At 54.2% G+C, this 27395-nt stretch overlaps 1 protein-coding gene across 7 annotated transcripts in view; it reads right to left on the bottom strand.

Moving 5' to 3' along the window:
* Positions 1 to 27395, bottom strand: part of DAB2IP (DAB2 interacting protein) — a 184754-nt gene that overhangs the window by 64189 nt on the left and 93170 nt on the right. For all 7 annotated transcript variants that reach the window (XM_033122302.1, XM_033122300.1, XM_033122305.1 and 4 more), the window contains one exon: positions 16625 to 16773. In XM_033122302.1, coding sequence (XP_032978193.1) covers positions 16625 to 16773 — 149 coding nt within the window. The remainder of the gene's footprint in view (positions 1 to 16624; positions 16774 to 27395) is intronic.

Raw genomic sequence — 27395 nt, 5'->3', positions numbered from 1 at the left:
GTCTCAAGACTTGAGTGGGTCTCAGAATCACCAGGGGGACAGGGAGCGGGTGGTGAATACAGACTCCGGGGCCAAACTAGACCTGCGACTCTAACTCCTCTGGGTGGGACTCTAGAATCTGTCTGCCAGGTTCCCATGGCACCACAATGCTCAGCTATATCCAGGCACCCAGACAAGGTGAGATGACCTCTGATGCCCCCCAAAGCCCCCTTCCTGGTGCCCACAGGAATGCTGGGTCTCTCCCCATCTGCTGGTGAACTTTCTAAAACCCTGGGGAGTTCACAGGTCTCTAAGCACCCTCAGCTGACCACACCTCCACCCCACCTCTGTAGGCAGCAGGTAGGCCCCCTGGTAGACCACACCCATGACAAGCCAGCTGGGATGAATGGTGGAGAATAAATCAACCCACTTCACTGCAGGGAGAACTGCGCTATTTACAGTTTTCTCAAAGAGGAGTCATTAGCTGACTTGTGTGGTTTTTTTCTTTGTTTGTTTGTTTTTTAAGATTTTATTGGGGAAGGGGAACAGAACTTTATTGGGGGACAGTGTGTACTTCAAGCCTTTTTTTTTTTCCCCAAGTCAAGTTGTTATCCTTTCAATCTTAGTTGTGGAGGGTGCCGTTCAGCTTCAAGTTGTTGTCTTTTCAGTCTTAGATGTGGAGGGCGCAGCTCAGCTCCAGGTCCAGTTGCCGTTGCTAGTTTCAGGGGGTGCAGCCCACCATCCCTTGTGGGAGTCGAGGAATCGAACTGGCAACCTTGTGGTTGAGAGGATGCGCTCCAACCAACTGAGCCATCCGGGAGCTCAGCAGCAGCTCAGCCCAAGGTGCCATGTTCAATCTCAGTTGCAAGGGGCGCTGCCCACCATCCCTTGCGGGACTCGAGGAGTTGAACGGGCAACCTTGTGGTTGAGAGTCCACTGGCCCATGTGGGAATCGAACCGGCAGCCTTCGGAGTTAGGAGCATGGAGCTCTAACCGCCTGAGCCACCGGGCCGGACCCCGTTCTTGTGTTTTGATCATCAGAAAATTACCCATGTCATGTTACTATTAAGAGTAAGCAAAACCCCAATAAAGAAGACAGGCCTGGCTTTGGGTTGGCAAGGGGACCCCCCACCTAGCATCCTATGCCTCCCAGCTCAGGAGATTCTCAGGCAGCCCTCTGCAGAGCCCTAACCTGCAGGAGCGAGGTCCCTGACTCAGGCTGCAGAGACGTGGCAGGTACCAAGGCCAGCTCCCTGAAGCAGACAGGCATGCACCGCGGCTTGGAGCTCCACAGGCCTGGGTTCAAATCCAGACTCTGCCATTTAAAGTTTACATGATCTCGGGCAAGTCTCTTACCCATCTTCAGTCTGGGTTTCCTCACCTGTACAATGAGTTAGTACCCACTTCCTAGGATGGCTGTGAGGGTTAATATCACACAGGTCCCACATCCCCAGACCCACTGGGTCTGTACAAGGTCCTCCCTCTGCCCAGCGGCTTCCCTGAGAGCTCAGCTCACTCCTCTCTTCCTTGGCAAAGTGGTCCCCACCACCTCCATACATCAAACCCTCCAGTTCTGCACTCCCACCGCCTTCAGGACATGTGCCTCAAATGCAATTACACATTACCTCTGGGGTAAGTCATTCCAGCCTGTCTCCTCTACAAGCGGAGGGGCCAGGCTGGTTTCCCTGAACATTGCACCCTACGGGCCCTCACTGAACAGTATTCCCTCTCCTGGACCAGGCCGACAGAGCTCCCTGTCCCACCACCGGTTCCAGCCTTGACTACTCAGGAACTGCCATTGCCAGCCCCTACAATAGTCAAATCAGTGCCCTGCCCAAGAGGCCCTCCCAGACCATCAGGCACCTCTGGAACCTCTGAATGCCAACAGCTGCTTCCTGGGACTCAGCCTTGCATGGCTCTCCAGATTTCTCATAGTAACACCTTCTTGGAGTTTCGGAAGCAAACCAAAGTCATTTGCCAACTATTTTCTCCCATTAATCTCACAATACATTTGCTATTTTCCCTCCATAATGACTCATTTAGCAGCAACAGAGCAATTAGGCAGACCACAGAATATTGATTTTCTAAGTGGGAGAAATGTCCGCACAAACAGCTTTTCATGCCTGTCTTGGGCTGTCTCCTGGTCCATGATGGGGCGGGCCTTGCAAGGGCTGGGCCGGATATGTTGGCAGGAATCTGGGGTCTTAAACAGAAGCTCTAAAGCATCATGTGTGCAAAGGTGAGAATGCGTGTGTGCACATGAGATGATGTGATAAAATGATCATGTGACACACGTAATGTCACGTAGACCGCAGAGCCCGAGGAGGCAGGCACCATTTTCACACCCATTTTAAAGATAAGGAGACAGAAGTTCAGAGATTAGGTTACTTGTCCCAGATCACACAGGAAGTTAAAAAGCCAGATCCAGACGTAGGTCCATGTGTCAGCAGAATTCTGCTCATCGGGGTGCCCCTGTGTGGCTTGCTCTCTATGGCAACAAGGTGGATGTGTCACTTGGGGGCAATGCAGACATAAAACAGTCGGTCTAGGTTCTGAAGTCACCCCTCAGCCTAAGTGTAGCCTCCAAGCCTAGCGGCTGTAAACAGGTTCACCCCAGGCGGCCCGTGGCCGTCCACCAGGCCTGGGCAGTGGCTCCCAGAAGACAGGCCTGCAGAAGGACATGACAGCTGGACGCCCCTGTCCTTGCCCTCCTCCTCCTCCCCTCACCGCAAACCACTACCACCAGCACAAGACAAGTGCCTACCCAGCTCTGGGACACTTCAAACATAGCCCACCCCATACAAAGAGAGGGCGGAAGGGGGAATCAGGAATGGCTTGATGAGCGGGACATCGGTCGTGTTATGCCCATTACCTGTGTATGGCTCCAAAACCAGACCCCACAGCTGGGATACTACTAAACAAGGTTTTAGCTTACCTCCTACCTCCCGCCCCCAGAATCTTACTCCAAGCAAGCTGGGATGGGGGTTGTAGAAGCAACAAGTCCCCAAGGTCCCAAGGATCAATGCCAGCCAACATACTGACCTTTACCCAAGGAGTAAATGGTTTCTTGGTAGCCAAAGCAAAGAGGTGAAGATCCAGCCAGCAGACGGTGGTTTAAATGCCAACTCTACACCATCTATGTGCCTTTGCGTGAGATAACTACTCTCTCTCTGAGCCTCAGTTGCCGTATCTGTAAAACGGGATAATCTGCCCTGTTACCTCCTTAGCTGGTAAGAGGGCCAAGTGGGAAATAATAAAGTGCCACATAAATGCTGGCTAGGGAAGCTCAACAAAGGGAAAAGTTTCCAAGAGCTGGCACTGTCCGTGTCCCCGTCACTGAAGACGTGCAAGCAGCCCCTGGATGGTCCAAGTGGATGGGAAACAGAGCATTCCACATACCATGCTTCCCCCAAAATAAGACCGGGTCTTATATTCATTTTTGCTCCAAAGGAAGCATTAGGGCTTATGTTCAGGGGACGTCATCCTGAAAACTCATGCTCGGGCTTATGTTCTGGTTAGGGCTTATTTTCGGGGAAACACGATACCCTCTGGTACACCCAGATGCACATTAGCATATTAAAGGCTCCTAGGAGTCAAGCAGTGAAGAAACTTACTTGCTTTGATCCCCTGGATGTTTCCCTGACCTGTTTGGACTATGGAATCCCCTCATCTCAAGTGCCTATCAACATCTGCAAGGATGTGGTGTTCCGTGGAATCCAGTTTGCGAAGCGCCCGTATGGGTGCTTTAAGCAATGACCAGGGGAGGTAGGGAAGAGAGAAAGACCTTTCAAGTATACTCTGGCTTGAAGAGACTATAGGACCTTCCCCAACGTCAACAACGTGTCAGGAGCACACCCTGCCCTCAACTTCCCTTTCTGGCATGACAGGGAGACAAACCCGTATCCCCAGAGAAAAAATTCCCTTCGACAAAACAACACAAAAAGGGACTTAACCTCAGGAAAGAGTCACTCTCAGGCTACCCCGACCTTACCAAGGCCAGAAACTTGAGGGACTGAAGAAGAGAATGATCTCAAGCAGAAATGCCTCCCCTCCCTGCTCTTGCCTGAAAATGCCCCATCACTGCCGTTACCCCCAGGTCAGCAGTGCCTCCCGGCGACCCGAAAACGGGGCTAAGTCTCCACCACAGTTGATCACACAGCAGAGAAGAGCTGGTGGGACCACACAAAGCAGGAGACTATCGAATTCCAAATCACTGAGGGTTGGAGGCCCCATTTATGGACCCCAGAGGAAACAAGTGTGCACCACCAGCCCCACCCAGGATGATGCTACGGGGGCACACCCCCCTCCCACCCAGTGCCCCCTCCTCTCTCTGAGGGGCTCATGCCAGGAAAGGCCCAGGAGTCTGGGAACCATCGGCTCCCTGGAAGAGCTCTGGCAAACCCATCCATAATGGTGCAGACTTTGCTCCCAGCAAGGACAGAGCTTTATTAATTATTCAGGGGACAGTGCAATTATGCAAATCAGTGGGCAGCCTCTGTCTTCTACAGGAGTCCAGAGGGGGATGGGAACGCCCAGAGCCCAAGATGCTGAGTGCCAGCACGGAGCCACCTAGTCCGTAAAAGGGGGTGTAAGCCCCCCAGGCCCTGGGCCCACAGAGGACTCTGCCCAGGGCCAGGCCCCATCCCACACATAGGACAGTTGGTAGCTGCTTTGAGGAATGGCTCTGAGGACCTGGGGATGCCTCATTCCAAAAAAACATGCCCCATAACTGTTGCTGGGCCAGCAACGCCATCATTCGAGGCTTACTCCTGCAGGTCCTAAAGGCATGGGACACTTCGCAAGTTCCCTCTTAAAAGCACGCTTCTAAGGACAGGTAACGCTTCCAATCAGTGTTTACCAAAGAATGTTCTGCAGAACACTACTGCTCCACAGATGTCAACAGCTGCTCCTGGGGTGGGTGGTGGGGACAGGAAGCCCTGGATTAAACGAGGTGAGACTGTAGGACCTCTAGTCCTGGAAGTCCTGAGTCACAGAGTGAGTCCCTGGAGTCAGGATGACCACACGCCTGTGGAAGAAAACATCTAGTCTCACCTCCAGGAGCCTCGGGAACAGAGCTTGAGAAACTCTGGACAGATTGCTCGCTAAATCCCCCGCCCACTCCACCATCCCGTAACTTGTAAGCCCCCTGGAGTAGGCTTTCACTACTCCCATGAACAACCATCAAAAATGTGGGCTTCACATGAATAGGGCAACTGGACAAGACCACCTCGGGCAGGCGGACGGGGCTGTTGGCAGAAAGCCGGCCATGGCACTGCCACGGCCCCACCTACTCCCAGCTATGCACATGCCCCGTGCCATCTCCGCTCCACACAGGGTTGTATCAGGCGGGAGCCTGGCTGCATCATCAGGGACCCCGTGCTGCCAGTCTAGCTGAAGGTCTCAGCATCAGATTCACCCATCTTCCCTCAGGTCCAGACAAAGGCTGGGCTGGGGAGTGCCTGCCTGCTGTCATCACTCTTCCCTTCACCCTCCTGGGCAATGATGAAAGTGACCTCTACATGCTGACCTGGGGGGAAAGGGGAGCTGCTTTGCAAGGCCAGTTAGCCGACCCACGACCTTTTCCACCAGCCCCACCTCACTCAGCATCATAAATCGATCCAAATGCACCCACAGCTCATGAGCTCTGCCAAGAAGAAATGTGGGGGCCCATAACCCTGGGGGAGCCCACAGAGGAAGACACTGATAATCACTGATCAACTGCAAATGTGGAGGGCAGTCAGCGAGCCAGCCCTCCCCTCATATCCTGGGGAGCCCGCCCAGAGACCAGGAGGCAGACCGCCTCCACTGCCACCTCTACCACCTCAGGACTTCAGCGCCCCCAACAGCCTCCTGCAGAGCCCAGGGACACCCCTTCACCCCCACTGGCAGCTGTCATGTTCTCTCAGGTGGGAGACAGTAAAACACTGTGGAAAGATCTAGCTGCAAATCCCACGCCTGCCACTCACCTGCTCTCTGATGCAGGGCAAGTGGCTTTTACCTGTTGGACCCTGTTTCCTCACCTGTAAAACAGGGAGAAGGCAGCACTGTGCGGTGGCTAAGAGCACAGACTTGGGAGCCAGGCTACTTGGGTTGGGATCTGAGGTCTGCCATTCCAGCTGTGCAACTCACGTTTCTGGGTTGCAAACCAGGGATAACAACAGTGTGTAGCACACAGGCTTCTGTGAAGATGAAGGCAGTTCCTGCCAGTGATGCACGGAGAGCAGGCCCGGCCCACTGGATCCGTTACAATAGAGAGGGCCCTGGCTTTGGGTCCATAGAGACCTAGTTTCTAAATTCATCCTGGGGGTAACTCCCAAAAAGTGATTTTACCCCTGAGGCCAGTTTTGTCACCTGTAAATGGGGGGAGGACAAAATGAGAGTGGCTGGGTGATTAGAGATGACGAGCATACAACACGCAATGCCTGGCACGCAGGGGGCGCTTCCGACACGGCAGTTCCTTTATTGAGGTTATTACTGACAGAGCACACCGTTGGTAAAACAGAGCGTCTGAACACAGACCATGCAGAACAGCGCTCGATGGAGAGCTTGCTATAATAAAGCCAGGCCGCCTGAGTTTGAGTCCTTGCTCAGCCACTTGCAAGCGGTATGACTTAGGCCACTTGCTCAGTCTGTCTGCGCCTCAATCTCCTCTGTAAAATGAGGGCAGTCATCGCACCTATCCTTCAGTGCTGTTGTAAAGCTGAAATGAGAAAATGCATGTATTGGCGCCAGGCATGGAGCTTGGCCCATCACGAGGGTCCACTCGAGGGCTGTGGGTGGTGGTGTGACCACGGCACCCAGAGAAGGTCGCCACGAAGAGTGCAAAGATGAAAAATATCTTGTCCCCACCTGCTGCCAGAGCACCATTCTGCGACAGCTCCAGGGGCTGCATGGCCTGAAGGCCATGCAGCAAAGCCCCTAAGTCCTGACACACCACCCTGTGCTAGCTGCTATCCTTCCAGAAATCCCAGAATCCTGGGCCCCGATGTATTAGTTTTGGTTTTTGCTGTGTTAAGATGGGGAAACTGAGGCTCAGAGAGACACAGTCGGTAGAGTTAGGCCTTGGACCAGCTCTGAGTGAGTGAGGCACACCTCAGCAAGTGGCAGCATGGGGATGGGCAGCTTCCAATTCCAGCTCCACGCCCCCCAGGCCCAGACTCCCTCTTCCCCTCCTACCCCCATGCCCCCCAGCAGGTACCTGGGCTCCTCCGTTGAGAGGACAGCCCACTCCACCTGGCCTGGCTTCTCCCAGTGGCCTCTGCACAACCACTTTCGTTCCTGAGCCCAAACCCCAAGGCTGTGCGGAAAGACCTCCACTCCAGGTAGGGGCCAAGGGCACCCGGGCCAGCCCTGAACCGGTGGCTAGTCCTGACCTCCAGGCTCTCACGCAGTGGCCCCTGGCTTGAATCACAGTATTGCCACTCACTTGATCCTGGTCAGTGACTACATCTCTCCGAATCTCAGTTTCCCCACCTGTACCTGGGGAGATGGCAAGAGTGGGCCTTGGTGGCACAGGTGGGAGCGCACCGGACCTGGAGTTAGCAGACAAGTTCCAATTCCAGATGTGCCCCTTCAGCTCTCTGAGCCTCATCCAGCTCTCCTATAAAATGTAGGTCGCGGTCACAAATGCCCTAACTGCTCCAAGTACCCTTGGGAGACCCAAGCACCTTTTCCCAGTGGGAAGCCCCATGCGAACACAAGAGGGGGCGACTGGCACTCCTCTGGGATGGGGAAGGTTTATTTCAAAAGGCACCACGACCATAAAAAGAAAGGGCCCGCATGCTAATGGGGGGATGTGGGGTACCAACCAAGGAATGGATTGCCTGGGCATGGGGTCCCCCCCCCCATCGGATGACTTTGGGCTAGTCATGGTCCCCTCTTGGAGTTTCAGTTTCTATCTCTGTGAAATGGAAAACAAAAACCCCTCTTAAAATGAGGGATCAATAAGAATACAGCATGGGAAGTGCCTAGGCTGGCTGCTGGCACACAGCTAGGGCACAATTCCTTCCACTTCTGCGAAAGAAATAAACTTTGAGCAGTGCTTCTCAAACTTTGGGGAAACACGACGAGTCCAGCAGAGAGTCTAATTCGGAAGGTCTGAGGTGGGGCCCAAGAATCTGCATTTTATCAGGTGTCTCAGGCAATCCCTCTTCATACAGGTCAGCCCTGGGCTGGGCTGGGCTGAGCAGTCCTACCCAGGGGCTAGCCCCTAGGCTTCCAAGTCAAGAGCAGGGTTGTATCAGAGTCAATTCTGGGACTGAATGTCCAGATGAGCTCTGGGGAAGCTGAAGGGGAAAAGAAGGCAGGAAGGGCAATAAGGAGCCGAGGGGGTGGGGCTTGAACAACCTATTAATCAACACCCCCCCACACCCCAAACAGGACTTGTTAAGGCTCACATATCCTTCAAGTGCTAAGAGTCTGCAGCTGCAATACGGTGCTTTGATTACGAATGTCAGAAAGACAGAGCATGAAATTAACTTCCCCTTAGTCAGTGGCACAGGGAGCTGCTGCATTAACCCACTGCCCTCCTATGAAAACCCCCCACGACACGGTTGCATTAAATCAGGGCCTGTGCTACTGCGATCGGGGTGGCGTCTGTATCTCTGCCCACTGCGCTCTTTTACAACCATGCCCAGCCTGCAAACGAGAGCCCTGAGGGTGCGAGAAAGGTCCAGGCAAAAGGCTGGTGTCAGTAACGGGGCGGGAGACAGAGCCAGCTGGAACAGGGACCGAAGATGGGGCTGGAGAAAGGACCTCTCCCACGGGGGCTGCCCACTGGAAGAGGGAGGTGGGGGACCACTGTGACAAGAGGAACTCCCTCCACACGGCATGTGATGCAGAGAAATGGGCACACCCACCTTCCACCTGAGCCGATTTCTACCCTTCTAGCCCCACTTGAGAGATGGGAAAACAGACTCAGTGGCTTTTCTAAGATTGATCCCACTGAGTAAAGCTCGGATCAGGAGCCAAGTTCCTATAATTCCTGAACACCGGGTCGCTCTAGCTTGGCCTGTGACAGTCAAGGGACAGTGTGGCAGCAGGGGAGGGGCAGTGTGAGGGTGGGAACGACAGAGACCGGCTCAGGCTGCCTTTGGGAGGCTGTCCTCTGGCCCCTCCCCTCCCAGAACAATGAAGCACATTCAGTTATCGGGCAAAACCTGAGCGCCTCCTCAAGGCACAAGGCAGAGCCTCCAGCCAGCCTGCCCAGGCCACCGCCATCAGCTGACGTCTTCAAGGGGACAAGCCCAGGAGTCAGGTGCTCGCAGGCTTCCTGAGCAGGTACAAGTGGGGGTGTCAGGGAGGCCCTATTCTTAGCATACCACAAGGATCAGGCTTGACCTCCAGCCTTGGGGTCACTTCTTACCCTCCCTTTCTCCCCAGGAATGCCCGGGATAGTCCCAGGCAGGCTGCCAGGGACCTGAGCAGGTGGGGATCCTGTCTCCCTCTCCTTCCGCTGGGTCCTTACCCCACAAGACCTGCCTTCCAAATGCCAAGGAAGGTTCTTACAAGTGCATGCCCAGGTGGCATGTGTGTGGCCCGTAGACAAGACTTGCTGGGCAGCCGAGGCTGTGCTGTGCCCCCAATATGTGTGTGACACTGTGCACCCACCCACAAGGGCATGCCCACAGAAGACATATGCCCTCTAGCTCAGGAGGGGACAGTAACACAGGCCACCCTTCCTGGCACCCCCAGCTGGGAGAGGAAACTCCACGTCATTTCCATCATAATAATCTCCTTGGGCTTTAAGCCTGCCCTGTGAGGTAGGTGGGCAGGTATGATCACAGGTGACTCCATACTGAGCACCGAGCTGGCTCCTGGTGGAGATCTGGCCTTTGGGGAACCTGCCTCAGGCACTGGGGGTGGGGTGGGGAGTCACAGGGGGACTGGAGGCAGTAGCCCAAAGGCCCCTGGAGGGGTAAGAAAGGGGTTAGTTTCATGGCAGAGGGGCCAGTGACTGTCCCTCCCATAGCCCAGGGCATGTCACCTGGCTTCTCGGAGGCCTCGGGAGGCTGGGGGTCAGGGTGCAACGGTACAGCCTCACCGCAGTCCAGGCTTGCTATGTACAACTCTTCACACATCCCACCCCCAGGCTGGGAATGCGGCCCAGGCCCCTCCTCACGGATGGATGGACTGACTGCCAGAAGACCAGCACACCAAAGGCTCCTCACGCAGAGGGCGCTTTTTCACTCACCCACAGCCCATCACCGCAGGGGAGTGGGCGGGCAGCTCAGAGCAGGGGAGAAGCTAAGTGTGCTCTGCCACCTGGGAAGGAGTCACCAAGCCAGCCCGGGGAGCTGGGTGTTTTCCTTCTCTCCTGTTCGGTCTCCCTATGATCTCTTCTGTGGCCTTCTAAAATAGCCATTAATTAGAGCCTGGTAATTAACTTTCTGCTTCAAGTAATATTTTGCAAAGGGATTCCATTAAAGAGTCTATTTGCATATCCTCAGACATGGGATCTGGAAATAGGCAGGGTTACTTGGGGAGAATGGGATAGGCCCCACGGCACCCCTCAGGAATGGGCTTCTCCTGGTACCTAAAGGCAAGAGGGGATTAAGAGGGTGGCTAGCCTCCTGGCTCAGGTATATGCTGAGCCCTGCAAGGTTCTCCCCAAGAAGGTAGGCAGTTTGTTCACAAAACTGGCCAGCTCAGTGGCCTCTCACCCAGACAGAAATTGCACCCAGATATGCACGCACATTTGAGACTTGGCTTAAACACGGAACACACTATACACACGCGTAGACATAAAAAGAAAACAGACACAATAATAATAATAACAGTAGCCAACACTTACTGAGCACTTCTTAGATTGAACCGTATGTCTATATTCAACCTACAAAAACAGCCTCTTCCCATGGTCCAACCCAATATGAAGTGCCAAGCACAAATGCTTTACATGTGATTAATCGTTTCAAATGCACAGGCATGTACAGGACATTTACATATAATATACACACGCACACTCATGAGGGCAAGTGCCCACTTGCAAGACATACAAAAACATGCACACACAGACATACACATGCCCACAGATGCTTATATAAAGACAGGCTTCTCCAGCCTTTGAAACCCCAGCCTAGGGCTGATCACATTCTCACTAGCTAATTTCCACCGTTCCTAAAAATATTGCCCGGCTTGCATCTCTGGAAGATACACGAGGGAGCCACAGATCTAAAAGGAGGGTGATAAAAATGAGAAAGCAAAAAATAAATTGGTTCTTCTCTACGTCCGGGTCGTGTTCTGTGGCTCTCCCCTCCCTCTCTGGAGAAGAGGCTCAGCATCACGTGGCTCCTGTGTGGCGCTCCGATCAGCCCTGCCCACGGGGCTCCACGTACAATGCTGCAGGTGGGCTGGGCCGGGTCGCAAGGCTTGTTTCTTGTGACGGTCCCACCTCCAGGCCTTTGACTATGTGCCTCAGTTTCCCTGAATCTAACAGCGCCTTCATTCCCTGCCCACACTGTAGGGCAGAAGACCTCTCCAAGTGCTGTGTAAACACCAGGCCTCTTTATGATAATTATCGGATTAAGAATTTAATCTGATTCTCTTATGGAGAGGAGGGGAGGAGAGAGGGGGAAGAACTGGGGAGCCTTCCTTGCAGGTAATTAATGAATTCCCTGCCATACGTCTTGGAAGACAGAGGCCCATTTAACAAAGATCTATCTCCTTGGAGCCCTTCAGAGCGGAGGGAGGCCATACAGAGCAACATCCTCTAAGCGGGCTTGTCAGAACGTTCAGAAGGCAACGGACAGGTATAGACAAGACTCAAAAGGAAAAGCACTACTGGCCGTTAAACTCAGAAAACAATATTCAATCACTAGCAAGCAAAGAAACGCAAACAACAAAGAAATACCACTTTTATCTGCCTATTCAAATGACAAAGAGTGTTTTCATGATGACACCCAACATTTTAAAGGGTGTGAGGAAGCAGGTGAGCACTCTCAAAAATCACTGGGGAGTGTAAATTATTACAGATTTTCGTTGGGGGTCATTTTTATCAAAAACCTCAAATTGTTTCTATTCTTTCATTTAATAATTCCATTTCTAAGACTTTATCCTAAGGAAACAATCAAAGACATAGACAAAGATAAATATTCAAGGACTTAAATACCAGCATCATTTTTAATAAAGAAAAGCCAGATAACCTAAATGCCTAAATGATTAGAAACAAGTATGATCCAATATAAGATGTAATTTTTAAAATCGATTTTTAAAACACATACAGCAAAAGTTTGCTTTCCCAGGTGTAGACCAGAACAAGGGTCACTCGGCCCGGCTATTTCTTGTTTCAAGGTAATAATGATCCTCTGTATAGCCCTTTTCACCTTATAAGCGATGGCAACATCTACTCTCTCTCGGAGCTCACAGCCACGCCACAATTGCTTGTTTTTATTCCTACGCTAATGATGAGAAAACTGAGGCTTACCAAGATGAAGTGACTTTTCCCTATCAATATTAACTACCACTTTTTGAAAACCTACAACATGCTAGTCTAGCCTCTTTCACACGTTATTACTTATAGAATAAAATTTTAGAAACATAGAAGAAATGTGCAAACCTCATGTTAGTTGCAAAGCGGATAGCACTGAACAGGACAGACACTTGCTATTAAATACATGCTGAATATATTAACATTAATGCCTCCACCAACATTATCCTCAGGCCCATTTTGCAGATGTGCAAACTGAGACTCAAAAAGGTTAAGTGACTTGCCCCAAGAAAGCCTGGCTTCAAAACCCAAGATCACATACTTTCCATTATGCCCGGAGACTGTCTAAACTGCACAGTCACCCAAGGGAGGGCAGAGAAGGATCAGGCCCTCACTGTCTATGGTAGAGGAGGGAGAGTGGGCAAGAAAAGCCAGGCCTGGATGCCCGCCCCTCCTGCAGCTACTGTCAACAACTAAAGCAGGAAAACAGATCCCATCTTCCATTTTCCCTGCTTCTCATCAAACTTCCTCTCCCCCCCTCCAGGGACTGCCTCACCTAAAGGGGCAGAATTGATTTCCGCCTACTCAGGGCCAACTGAGGGTCCCCGGAAGCCTCCCTACCCTACTTCCAAGTGTCTCCCTCCCCAGTCTCACACTGCCTGGAATCCCACCATTAGTAACTCAGGTGTGGACTCCAGGTAACACACATAATCCCTGGGAGGGGTAATCCATCTCTAACTCCACACACAGCAGCCTTGCACCCCTCCACTTGGGTTGCCCCCATTTACGTGATAAGCTCTGCACTGGAAGAACGGGAAGAATGGGAAGGGGGATACAGTCACTTCAGAGTAATGATGGGGGCAGGGGAACAGGGAGAGAGCCAGAGAGGACAGACTCCCACCACGGGTGGAGGGCCAGAGTCACCCAGAAACAGTATCAGGAAAAAAAGGGATGAAGAAAATATAACATTGCCAGCTGAACCTCCCAGCTACTCAGGAACATTAATAAATAAATGAGTGACTTAGAAATTATCTTCTGGGAAGGCAGAACCACCACATCCTGGATTGTTTTTACCCACATTAAAACTGCCTTGTAAATGAAGCAGCAAACATTTCCAGCCTGCAAAACAAAAATGCTTTTGCCGCACACCTTTCACCTGGAAGCCTCTGAGCAGCATTCATTTCTGCTATCCAGGAGACATGATTACTGTCCTTGGTGCTTATTTCCAAACCTCCAAAGAAGAAATGAGTGTCTAAGGGCCCAGGGATTTTGGAGACCAGCTGGGAACCTCCCCCAGGACACTTCAGGGGAACACATACAAAGGCTCGAACCTGTGGCCCAAGGGATTGCCAGAGCCCAACTGTGCCCACCAAACCCTGACTGCTCTGACTCCAGCCTCGCAACCAGGCATCAGCCCTCTCCCCAAATCAGCCAGCCTCAGTGCCACCACTCCTGGGGCAGACTTATTTCCCAGGCAGCCCAGAACCAACTGGTTTTCAACCTCCAGGTGAGAGAATTCCAGCGCAAAAAATAACCTCCCCTACACAGCAGTTTGCAGAGCACGGCAGACCGCGTGCAACAAAGCCACTTCAGTAGCCATGAAGCAGACAGGTTCCTCCAAAGTCAGAACCCAAGTAGCCGCCCCCAAGTGCCCTGTGCTATCTACAGGGGGAGGCCACGGGGACCAGGGCTCACGCTTGCCACCCTAGGACCCCCTCCCCCTTCCCATTCTGGTCCCCTCACTGAGGCTAGATCCCCTCACTGAGGCTAGCGTTTCTGCACTTAACCCTCTCCAGCCAAAGGCATGGCAGCCCAGTGGGGGTCCCACAGAGCAGGATTCAACCCCCTCCTCGCCTGCTACGCCAAGCCAAAGGCAGCCATTCTGTCCTCCCAGCCTTCAAGAGCACAACCCACCAAGTCAGAGTGGGGGGAGGTGCCTCACCACTCACCCAGGTTTGGCCATGAGCTTTGAGAGGGGGGAGGGTTGGGTCACCGTAGTTGGTTTTATTCACTCAACTCCAAACAGGAAAACTCCAGGGGCTACCCCCCCCACACAAAATATCTGCCCATCTATCCAAGCAGCAGCCGATGAATCTATTTCTAAGCAAAGCAGCAAATCAGGAGACCCCAGTCCTAGCAAAGCCTATTTCAGCTCCAAGGCTGGGAAGAGAAATTTCAAACTCAGTCCCTCTGCCTGTCCATGGGAAATCGGGGCTCCCTTCCTGTGCCAGAGAAGTCACCAAGCCAGATTTTGTTTACAGAAAATTAATAAGACAATTCCACACCACTGCCAGTGCCATTCTGCTCCAACCGCTACCGTTTACCAACGTTTCTAGAAATGGGCTTATAGTTTCACTCCCAACCCCCCAACTCTGCACCCCTTCAGCATATGGCAAGGCTGACCTGAGGCCAAGCTGGGCAGGACCTGTGCGAGGTCATCTCGGCCATGCCCCAACCTCTGGCCAGGGTTGCCAGCCAAGCGTTCACCGGTCTCCGGCTCCTCGGTGCAGGCTCTCCATTGGAGGGAGGTAAACATGGCATGCACGCTGTCTGCTCCCGGGAGGGCAGACACACTTGGAGGCCGGACCTGCTCTCTCTCCTGCTCCCCGACAACCAACACATGCACACAAAACGGGGTACGTACACAAGCCCCCGCATGCGGGTGCAGAGGGTCCTGACCCCCGCCAAGGAAAGCGCAGAGAAGGGCATGTTCCTGGGGGAGAAAGCCGGAGGCGGGGCCGGGCAGAGGGAGGAAGGCAGCAAACCTGGTGGCCTGCCGCCCAGACAGTAACAAAGATGGGAAGTGAAATTTTCAAAGACGCAGTGGCTGCACCCAGCACTGAGCTCTGGCCTGGCTGCATCCATCTGCCTGCCAGGGCATGCCTGGTCCCCTGGGGCACCACGGCCATCAGAGAAAGGCTGAGGGTCCTGCCTCCGGCTGGGCTTGGCAACTGGGGCAGGAAAGCAGCTGCAGGCAGCGATAGGGATACACTGGAGAGAACAGCTCTGGGCTGGGGGAAATTAAAGGTCTAGAAATTCTACAGGGGCTACTCTCCGGAAAGATGCCAGGGGTCAGTTAAACAGTCACTCAACCTGGGGCAGGAGTTGGGCTGCAACTTGTACTCCTTTGCCTGCTAGACCCAAGGGGGAGCAGAGAGACAATGTCATTCTCCCTGTGCCTCCCCTACTCATCAACGCGCCGGTCATACACAGGGCACAGCACGATGAAGACAGATGCCAGGGGCCTGAGATGTCGGGGCTGAATGTTGAAAAGGCTCCTTGGTGCCTGCCCATTCTTTCACCTCCACTAGCGGAGCAGGGACACGTTCTAACTGGCACGGGAATCCATCAGTGTACCTGTGCCCAAATGGAAAGGTGCCGTGGCTGGCATGGCTCAAGGAGGGGCACCTGGGCCCCGAGAGACAGTGTCCGCCCAGTGCCCCCACACGCGGACAGGATGGCTTGCCCTTGCGAGCTGAAGCCTGCTCCCTTGCCAGTGACTCTGGGCCGGCTGAACCACCTCCTCCGCCTCACAAGCCACCTCCCCCTGGAATTTCCACACCCTGCTCCTGGCTTGCCCAGGAAAAGGAAACAGGGAACAGGAGACACCCCTGGGAGTGGAGCAGTAGGGAGGGAAGCAGCTGCCCAGGCTGGAGAAGATGAGGCTCTTCTTTCCCGGCCTCAGGCAATGCCCCTGAGCTCAGGGCCTGGGCACTGCCCCCTCTGCTCGCCCCAGCCCCCAGAGGAGCACGCGCCCTACTTAGAGCAGATGTGTCCCCCAAGCGGCCTCCTCCCATCCAGATGTTCACCCTTTTCTTCAACACTGGGTCTCAGCAATACCCAGCAGAAAATGCCTTTTGTATCGGTCACCCAGGGGTTCCAGAAGCAGGGGGATGGGTCCTGAGGGTGGAAGCGCCACTTCTGTCCCCAGCTCTGGGCATTGCATTGCCCGGGAAACAATGCCTACCTCCACAAGGCAAGGCAGGACTTCTCCACGAGGGCACTTCCCGCCCGGCCTCACCGGGGGGCAGAGAGAAGGGATCTCCTGTCGTGCCCCCCACCCCCCCCGTCCGAGGTGGCCCCACAAGTTGCCAGAGGGCGGCGTGGGGTGCCCTCCCGCTTTCAGTGCGCCCGAGCGCGGCTCTCGCTTTGTCCCCGCGCCCTCCAGGGCGCATCCCGGGGAGGCGGCACGCGGAGGCCGGGCGGCGGCGGCGGGCTCACCTCTCATTGTCCGCGGCGGAGGAGGCAGTGGCGGCAGCAGTGGCGCTCCGGAACCCCGGCAGGATGTGGCGGAAGCTGTGGTTGCGGTCCAGCTTGGGCTGGCTCTTGGTGCGCTTGATAGAGCCCTTGAGGCGGCGGCTGAGGAAGCCCTGCGCGCGGGGCGACAAGAGGGGGAAGGGGAGGCGGGGTTAGCACGGCAGCGGGCCCGGGACCCAAGCGGGACCCGTGCCCTGGCTTGGGCGGCCGAGGGCGGGCGCGGGCTCGGGCTCGGCCCCAGCAGCTCGTGGCCCGCGCCGCCCGCCCGCCCGCCGACCGAGCGCCGACGGCCCGGCCCGCGCAGCGCGGCCCAGCCCACCCCGCGCCGCCCGCCCGGCTGGGCCCAGCCCAGCCCGCCACGTCGCCCCCGCCCCCTAAGCCGCTGTTGCCATGGCGACGCCGAGCCGAGCCGAGCCTGCAGCGGCGAGGCAGCCCGAGCCCCCCGGGCGCGAGGGTGGGGGCCGGGGGACAAGGGGGCGGGGCTGCGGATGGGCGGGGACCCCCGGGGTCTTGGGCGCCGCGGCCCCCTCACCTCTTCCCGAAACGAGGTCACACACCCCCACCCGCCTTAAGGAATCCACGCCCCCCACACCGTCCCAGATTGACAAGGCGCTTTCCTCCACCTGCGAATTCTGTGTTCTCGGTGGCTAGCTGTACAGACTGGGGAAACTAAGGCTCTGAGAGCAGGCATGCGGTCCTTTGAGGGCCGGTGGCTACCCTGGCCACCTAGACCCCTAACCTGGGTGACTTTCCTTCAGCAGGCGATCATCACTGGCTCAGGGTAGAGCCCTTTGCCTGGAGCCCTTGTATCCCAGCGGGGCAACCACCTAGGGACAGAGTCCCTAGCGTCTAGCTTACGGAGGGATGGAGGGGCTAAATGTTTGCTGAGCATTCCCCAATGCGTGCTTCAAGAGTTGGAGCCAGGTCCCAGGGAAGTCCGGGCCTTAGCTAGAGAGACAGCTGCCTGAGCCGACTCAGGACGCACGGTAGGGAGCGGCCCCCTCCAGGGAGGAGTATGGCAGACCTCAGCGGGCAGTGGGCCCCCATTCAGGCCATTGGTCCATCTACTAGGCTGCACTGGGCTCTGAGGACAGAGCTTAACCCCACCCCCAACCGGAAGAGCTCCAGGGCCAAAGGTAGTCAATACATACGGAGTGAACCAGTCAGTGCCCCCTTTCCAGGGGATGGGGTAGATTTGGAGGCTCAAGGCGCCACAGCCTGGGGTGTTCTGGATCCACAGGCTGGTGGAAGGAGAGGAAAACGGGGAAGGGGAATTCCTGAGGGAGGAGTTGTCTGAGAGGGTTCTGGGGATTTACCACCCCAGCCTCAATCGCAGCCTCTCATTTTGAAATTAATGTTGTACACAACCTGAACATCACATTTCATTCATTACACAATAGAGGGTAGGCTTAGGGGCCCTCTCTGGTCCAGGGGGAAAGGTAGACATTTGCTATAAAGTCATGCCCTGTGTGGGATCTGTCCCCCTCTATGGCCCCAGCATCCTAGACATGACAAGGTCAAACACTGGCTGTACACATCATCTCGTCACCCACACAAACAGAAAATAACAGAGAAACATTATCCCTTTCTGCAAACGAAGCAATCTTGCTCAGAGTGGTAAGATGAATCTCCTAAGAACACACAGCTTCCTAGCCAGCTTTTTCCACAGGACCCCCTCTTCTGCCCACCCTCTTTAAGCTTTCCCTTTTCCTATCTTTCTCCCCTTGCTTTTTCCTCCCACTCAATGTCTCATATCCATGGAAGACCTATTCCTGTGGCCACCTGTCAGAATTCTACACATCCTGCAAGGCCCAAGTGAAATGCCTTCTCATCCAGAAGGCTTTCCAGTGCAGTCCAATGACTCTCACCTGAGAGGACCCATGAAGGTGCTCTCCTCAGCTGTAGTTCAGCAAATATCTCTTAAGTGTTAGCTTCAGGAGGGACCATCCTCCAGAGGGGTGACCCACAGGGCAATGCCTGGTGCAGAGGGACCACAAATGGTGGCAGACAAGGGGACAGTAGGCCTTTTCTTTTTTCCAAAAGACACAACATGAAGGCAGAAACCTACACCTTTACTACATGAGCTCTCCCAAACTCGGCCTCTTGCCAGGTATGGGGGGAGGGGAGATGCACCTGGCTAAGTTGGATGGGTTCTTCCCTCACACGTGTTGTTGTCAAGCGAGTTCCCCCAATGGACTTGTACTTTTTCTTGATTTTTATTTTCTACACTGATGGAAATTGTACAATTTTTACACTCATGTAACACAGTACCATGAAGCATGTTTCACAATTTATGTAGCTCATTATATAGCAATATTGACAACTTTATCCTATTTCTGAGTTTAAAACATGTTTTTTCCTCCCTTCTAGGAGGTTGAGTGAGACGTGTGTCACTTCCTCTCCACACCCTCTTCCTAAACCTACACTTAACGTTCCTCTGACAAGCAGCCTTCTCCTTGAAGCCTACTCTGCATGTATTCCCCCGCCCTCCCACACACACACACACACAAACTGACCATGGCCTTGGGGACTGAAACTCTCTATAACATTCACTTAGTCACCATTTATCAAGAGCCCACTATGTGCTAGACAGTGACCAAGACAGCCATGAACACTATGACGTGAGCAATGTACAGATTAACAAGATGCCGGGGAGCACAGATCTTGGGGAGTGATTCTTCAGAACAGGGAGGGTTTCCATTAACCAAACCCCCCTACCATACCACATACGTCCACCCTGGAGGACCTTGTGTCCCCCAGAAGACCCAGCTCAGAACCCTGCATATGGCAGGCTTAGCAAATGCCCATCACCCTAGAAAGCCACCTCTGGAAAGGGCCTCAGATCCAAAGGACTGCATTACGAGGGTGAGGGAGGCCTTGAGAGGAAGGAACTTTCCCAAAGTCACACAGCAAGGTTAGTCAAAGACCCCGGACGTCAGTTCCCTGCTCTGCCCAGCCGCACAGCTATCTTACTGACCTCTGCAGGGGGTAGAGGGCCAAAGGCAGTTCCTTACCCAGCCCTGGATAAGGGAAATGAGCCTTTGCTCCTATTCCTTCATGGACAGGTCCCAAGATGTGATTTCTGGAGGCAGATGCAGCCCAGAACTCAGCAAGAGAAACTGAGTGGTCTTCAAGTCAGAAAATCTTGTTCTAGACTCAAGTCAATCTTTAGGGAGGGGCAGTGGGCAAATCATGTTCCTTCTTTAAGTAAAACAGCGTTTTTGATGCCCACTTCCTAGGACTGTGGTGGAGCCCACCGGGAGCTGGGAGCTGGAGGCAGGCAAATGGGGTTTGACTCTGGCTCCACGGACCGCTGGCTGGGAGATGGCCAGCAAGGCCCCTCACCTCTCTGTGAAATGGCTGGGGGCCGCAGTGAGGATTAAGTGGGACAGATAAAGCTCTGGACCCTCCTTTCAACACCCCACGGCCTGACTTATCCCACCTTCTCCAGGAGGCCAATCCTGACTTCATAAGCCAGACCTGCTGATCACACCCCTTGGGCCAGCTCAAGTCCTCTCACACCACTTGTGTTCAAGTCTTAATTCCAATAAACTGGGCAAATTACTAGACCTTTCTGAGCCTCAGTGTCCCTACCTATAAAATGGGCTAATGGGTCGGCCCGGTGGCTCAGGTGGTTGGAGCTCCGTGCTCCTAACTCCAAAGGCTGCTGGATCGATTCCCACATGGGCCAGTGGGCTCTCAACCACAAGGTTGCTAGTTCAATTCCTCGAGTCCGGCAAGGGATGGTGGGCTCCGCTCCCTGCAACTAAGATTGAACACGGCGCCTTGAGCTGAGCTGCCACTGAGCTCCCGGATGGCGTAGTTGGTTGGAGCGCGTCCTTTCAACCACAAGGTTGCCGGTTTGACTCCCGCAAGGGATGGTGGGCTGTGCCCCCTGCAACTAGCAACGGCAACTGGACCTGGAGCTGAGCTGCGCCGTCCACAACTAAGACTGAAAGGACAACAACTTGAAGCTGAATGGCGCCCTCCACAACTAAGATTGAAAGGACAACAACTTGACTTGGAAAAAAGTCCTGGAAGTACACACTGTTCTCTAATAAAGTCCTGTTCCCCTTCCCCAATAAAATCTTAAAAAAAAAAAAAGGGCTAATGATGACACCTGCTTTATAGGGTTGTGGGAAAAATTACATGAGGTAAGAGATCACCAATAAAATTGCAACTATTATACAACTAAACACAGTGGTTGCCAGCTATATTGTTATTATGACTGATGCTGCCTCTAGTACAACCACTGATTTTTGCCCTAAGAAGGTATTTTTGCCCTGAGAAGTAACCGCCACAGGTGGGAGTCTGTCTGGGCTCTCTGAGGAGCTTAAAGGCAGCCTGGCAGCGGGGACAGGCCTGGTGTCATCCCGGGGAATGAATGAACATGCTTGCAAAATGATGCTGGAGCTATAGTATATCATTCAGTTTGGCAGTTTTGAACTCTTTTAAACAAGCACTTTTTTCTAAAGGGACCTCATAGAGATTCCCGAGGAACAAAGTACTGGGGCAGGCTGCTCAGGGGGAGGCCGCAGCTCTCATTCACTAGAGCAGGGACTGAAGTCTAAAGCTCAGCGAGCAGCCTGTGCAGTCCGTGGGGACCGAGCCTGCCCCCTCCCCAGACAGGGTGCTCTGCCTCCACCCGCACAGCCATGCTCCTTGTGCTTCACAGACAGCTGCGTCACTGTGCTTAGGTCAACTAAGCACCAGGGGCTTTTGCACAAGGCTGCTGCCTGGTGCCACCACCCCCAGCCCATCCCCAGTGATTGGGTGAGGACAACCTGTAGCCTCTGCCCATGTGTGACGGCCCACTGCCCGTTCAGAAGTCCTCCTCCCAAGCTGATCCACAGGCCCCCCTGAGCTTCCATCCACGTCACTGAGCAACGTGCAGGGCAGTCCCAAGTTGAGGATAGAGGCCTGCAGGGTCTCTGGCTGGAAGGACCCCAATTCTCGGCAGCTCCCCCACCCATTCCAGCCACTACGCCACCCTCCTGGCATCGGGGCCCATGACCCTGCTCCTTCTCCAGGATGTTCTGAGAGATTTTCTCAAGGGCCTTTCAGAATTCCAGACACATGATTCCTTCATTCACCCATTTCAATCAATTTCAAGCGATGATGATGATAAATTACCAGTTACCGTGCTCCTGCTCTGCCAAGTTGCTCTTTCCCCTGCACGCGTCCCAAGGAGGGCTCAATGCCTCTTACTGGGACTCCTGGGGAAGATGTATGCCACAGAATTCAGAATGTTTCGAGTTTTCCACTGGGTAGGTGGAGGCTCAGAGAAGTTAAGCCACTTGCTGAAAGTGGCAGAACTGAGAGGTGGCAGAACTGGGAGTGTAACCAGGAGAGTCCTGGCCCAGGGGGTGGGCGGGGGAGGAACCACCCCCCACACACATGCGCGCGCACACAGTCAAAGGCCAGAAGGGGAACTCACAGCTCAGCCCATCCTCGCAGCACTTAGCCCAGGCACTGTGCTGGGCCTCTGGACCGGAGGAAAGAAAGGAAGGTGCACTCACTCCCTGAGTGCACAGGGCTCACAGTTGAGGACGTGGAGGCTCAGGAGGGGCAGCCTTGCCCAGTGCCATCCTCACGAGAGCCTCATTCCCTGCCCAGAAGGCAGCACCTAGGGGACCAGGGGTTTCCATTCCAACACAACCATTTCGGCACCTGGGAGCCGTGTGTCAACACTGGCCTCTGAGCCACCTTCTCACCTGAGTGTAAAGCACCTAGCACATAGTAGGTGCTCTATGAAGGGCAAGTTCCTTCCCCTGACTCCACGATCTACTTGGTCTTGCATCCTCAATCCTGCCTTCATCACCTGCTCCCCTTTTAACAAATGGATCCGGGGTCACTGAAGATAGGTGGGAGGGCCTGACCGCCCTTTGATGCCTACTGAGCCCTCGGCTGCCCACCCGTGCCCCTGAAGCAGTGATCAGGATGGAGGCAGCTCCTCACCTTATGGGCCTTCCCTCTGCCCAGCCCAGCTCCTCCTCCCCTGGCCATTTCTAAGGCTGGCACCCAAACTGAGATCATTCAAGGAAGGAGCCTATTTTAATAGGTGTGTCCCTCAGTATCTTTCTGGGGCTTTGTGCAAATGCCAACAGCACACCTAAGTAAACAGGAAAGGCAAGGGAAGATCCCATCCAGATATCATCCCAAGAAAGGAGATATGCTGGTCACACAGGCTGGCAGGCAGACCTGATATCTTGGCAGCCTGGTAGGGACACCTCACCCCACCCTGGCACAGGCTCCAGGAAGGGGCCGAGGGCAGAGTCACAGAGTGAGAGCCAGGAGGGCCCACAGGGGGCTGCCAGGCCAACACCCACATAGTACTGACAGGTACCTGAGGCCCAGAGGACAGGGGACCTGCTCAGAGTCACTATGGCAGGGTCCCCTCTCCTCACTCAGCATCCCACACTTCAAGAGCCTCCCAGGGTCTGCCCATTTCCTCCTGCCAGGATTCAGTCTTCGTATCTGTATTATGAAGCTCCTTCCAGCGCTGATATCTGATGATTCTATAAAGCCAGGGCGGCTGCCTTCGGCAGCTGGGCTCTCCCACCACGGTACTAACAGTACCAGTGAATTTGGGGGCTTTCCCAGAGTCCTTCTGATGTACTATTCCTCCTCCCCCCTTCCCTGTTCCTGGGGCTCTGCCCTCAGCAAGCGGTCAGGCTCCCTGGCCTCCTCCCCTGGGAGGTATGCACATCAAAGAGGGTCCCAGATGGGGAATGACTCACTAATGGTGGAATGTCAGACACTGCGACAGGTGAAAGAGGGGCGGCACGTTAAGCCAGGATTAAGCTGGTGCCTTCCTGGTGGCCACCTACTCACAGGCCAGCCTATGCCCACAGAGCCCTCCCGAAGCCCCTACCAGTGCTCCTTTGAATGTACAACCTCCACACTCCTTCTTCCCCAGAGAAGGTGGACAGATACTTAGGTCACACAGAGAACAAACTCATGGGCCATGCGAGCCAGGATGGGGCTGGGCCCTGACACTCCAGGATCATTCCTGTACTAAAATATTACCCAGATAACCACACCTACACATGTTCACATGGAGAAACACACAGAGCCAGAAACACACACGCCTGCACACAAAGGCATATGGAAGGGACATGCCCCCCCAGGAAATGCATGTGTAAACATACAAGTCTCCCCACCACCACTGCATAAAGACATGTACACACTGACCAACACGCACATACACAATCATAAAACACACACAAACACACGGAAGCAAGCTCACAAATATACACACATACTCAGCTGTTATCAGGCACTCACAGAATTACGCTGACACCAGGCCAAACACCCAGGCCCACATATGCTCAGGTTCACGAGCACAGCAGGAAGGAAGAGTGGCCTGGTGGGCTCAAAGAGCTGCGAGCCCAGATCTTGCGTCCCAGGCGACAAAACAGCTCCATGCTACTGACCCCACAATCCCCCTGCTTTGCGCGCAGGGCCTCACTTTGTGCCCCAATCTGAGAACAGCCCATTTGCTTCCCTCACATCCTGGAAGCTTGTCTTCACAGCTCCCTGAACGTGTGGCTTTTCAGAGGTCTGGCAGGTTGTTCTGCGGGGTCCTACCCCCATCCAGAGCCAGAGACTACTGCCCCAAATATTTCTCCTTCCGTCCATATCAGCACACCTGAAAGGCCGCCATTTGACACACCTCTCTAGGTCCTAGGGTTACCTTAATCTCTAGGAATCCCCAGATAACATGCAAAGGTCTCTCCTGCCCTTCTTTCGAGAGGCATGGCAGCAGAGAGTTTCACCACCTAATGGCTATGGACCTTCGGCCAGGGACCTAATCACGTCAGTCTGTTCTCCTGTAGAATGGGGACAACAGTCGTCACCACAGGTGGTTGTAATGAGTCAGTGAGATCATGCCTGTGAAGAACCGAGCCCATTTCCCGGCACACAGTAAATGTGAGCTACTGTCATCACTCTCAGTGTCATTGCTTTTTATGGCTCAGACTTTGCCTACCAGGAGCCAGCCCAGCCATTAGTCAGAAAGAAACAGAAGACAGGCGTTTACAGAAACAGCCTTCAGAACGCAAATCTACTATCACTGGGAAGGGTGCTGGCTCATGGCTCCCTGGGGGCGTGTTCCCTGAGTCTCGCCATGTGCTAGGTCCTGGCAAGGCCAGCTTCCTGCCCTCCAGGGTCCCACAGTCCAGCTGGAGAGGTGACCCGGCCCCTTCCTAGACACCTGAAAGGGCTTCCTCACTGCTTTTGTTGCCTCCAGTTCTGCCACCCTTCCCCATTCATTCTCCAAGGGCATCTAGAAGGATCCTTTGGAAACCAGATCAGATCCCACCAGTGATCAGCTCCCCAGGGCTCCTGAGATGAAGGTCTAGCTCTTTGGTGAAACCCTTCAGGCCCCTCATGACCCAACCCCTGTGCCCCAGCTCCCCAGGCTTCAGTGAGACGTTGGAAATTGCCAGATCCTCCTGTCACAGCGCCTTGGCCCAGACTGTCCCCAATGCCTGGAATGGAGGCCCCTTCGCCCCGGGGGCCCTGTGTACCCTGCAGTCTCTCCTCACAGTCTTCTCCTCGGGGGCCTGTCCGATGCCCTCGGGTAGGCCAGGTCTCCGTGCAAACTTCTCACACTTGTAATTATACATGTATTTGTTTAATGCCTGCCCCTCCCACAGGACTGTGGGTACCATGGCAGCCTGTGTCCCCAGTGCTGTCCCCTGGTAGGTATTCCATGAAGACTTCCAGAATGAATTAACAAATACTTATGATATAAAAGAGAAAGGAGAAAGGCAGAGAATGTGATCTGGGAGGATTTTTAAGGGATTCCACTCGGAGTCGATCTGGGTGGGCTTGCGGAGATTACCTGGGGGCAGGGCAGCCACACGCAGGCTTTCCCATCAGAATCACAACATGGGCAATGGTGAGAACAGCGGCAAGTCTGCTGCCTCAGTGGCCCCTACAGGTCCCTCTAACCTCCAAATAACACACCTGAGCCCAGGCTTATAACATGGGGCATGACCCCTGCCCCAGTGCAGAGTACACCCAGGTGAAGGGGGTCCCTAAGGAGTCCTGAGAGTCTAGAGGAGGGTGGCGCCCATTTGAGAAGAAGGTGGGGGTATGAAGGTGGGAGGGGGGAATGAGGACAGAGGAGAGGCCCTCTTGGTACCTGCTAGTGCCCAGGACTAGGTGGCATCAGTGAATAGAAATCAGACATGTACTCCTGAGGTCTCAGGCAGGGATGTGATAACCCAGAGCCGCCAGAGACTGAGTCACTGCCCCGTAAATCCTCCACCAGTGACATCTGTCTTAGCGTAATAAGCCCATCCCAGAGGTCTGGATGGCCACAGATCCTTCATCAGCTCTGTAAGCCCTCGCCAGCCCTGACCTCGTGGTGGGGAGTCTGGCACCAAGGGCTGCATGGTTACAGGGAAACTGACTCCATTAGGGCACCTCACTGCTGTGGCCAGATCTCTACTTTCTCCCTCTGTCTCCAGCCAGGCCCTGTCACTGAGGTCCCCGCACCAGGCCCACGTTCCCCGGGTGACTCACTGACTTCAGGGCCTATTCCCCATCACAACCTCCCGGTCCTGTGCTCTGTGCACTCTGCACGAGTGAATGCTGTCGGCAGAGGTTGCCCCACAGAGTAACAATAAAACCATGCTCAGAGTCAGGAAATCTGAGTTCAAAACCCAACTCTGCTAATTAATAATAATGAGGACTATTCCGACGTGCTAATAAGAGTAAGCCAGACATATTTATGAAGCCCTGTCTAAGCTTCAGGCTTTGTATCAGAGCTTTACATAACTTACCTTGTTTAATTCTCACAACCCAATGTGCAGATGAGAGAACAAAGGCTCAGAGAGGTCAAGCAACTTTCACAGGGCCACACAGCCAGGAAGTGACAGAGCTGGGTTCAACATAGGTGGTTTGCTCCAGAGCCCAAGCTCTTCCATAGTACCACACTATGAGGCTCTGAGCAAGCACCTTAGCCTCTCTGACTCAGTTTCCCCATCTGTACAATGAAGGGATTGGTCTAGATGACCTCTAAATCTTTTCCAGCTTGGGCATGGTATCTTTCCCATCCCAGGTGACAACAAACGGCAAGAACCTTCTGGAGACAAGTTGCTGCTGGAAAGTTACTAATGATGGGACTTCAGCTCTGTGCTGGGCCACAGGGAGCTTCTGTTGAATCAGATGGCTCCACCCTGCCCTTCCTGGCACCCTGCTGGCCTGGGGTAGCCCCAAAGAAGTAACGGCAGGGAAAAGGTGTACTCCTATTTCTCCCTGCACCAAGAGCACCAGGACCCCAGGGTGCTCTAGTCTAGGGGACCTATAAACACTAGTGGGAAGAAGAGGCAAGATGCAGGCAGCAGCCCCATAAATCCACCTGAGTGAGCAGTGCTTTTAAAAGCCCTTTTCACTACAGGATACAAAATGCAATGTTTTGGGAGAGGATTTTTATAGGCTATTTCTCCTCCTGGGTGATTTACCATCTGCAGGCCAGGCTCACCTGGGAGTCCTGCTCCTGAGGGATCACAGGAGCCCATGGGTGGAGTCAAAGTCAATTTCAAGGCCAGGGCTCGTGTCCCTGCTGGGCCTTGTCTTCAGGTGGTGGTCTAGGTGACTGGTTCTGACCTCTCCTCCCAAGACGCAAGGAGTGGGGATCTCAGAAGCTAGGAGATCGACACTCACCCTGGAAGGAGCCCTGGAGGCAGAGAAATGGGGAGGGATTGCGGGCAGCAGGGCCAGC

Source organism: Rhinolophus ferrumequinum, chromosome 12, assembly GCF_004115265.2.
Source record: "Rhinolophus ferrumequinum isolate MPI-CBG mRhiFer1 chromosome 12, mRhiFer1_v1.p, whole genome shotgun sequence".
In the NCBI taxonomy this organism is placed as follows: domain Eukaryota; kingdom Metazoa; phylum Chordata; class Mammalia; order Chiroptera; family Rhinolophidae; genus Rhinolophus; species Rhinolophus ferrumequinum.
Note: the sequence above shows the minus strand (reverse complement) of the source record. Positions and strands in the feature narration are given on the sequence as shown.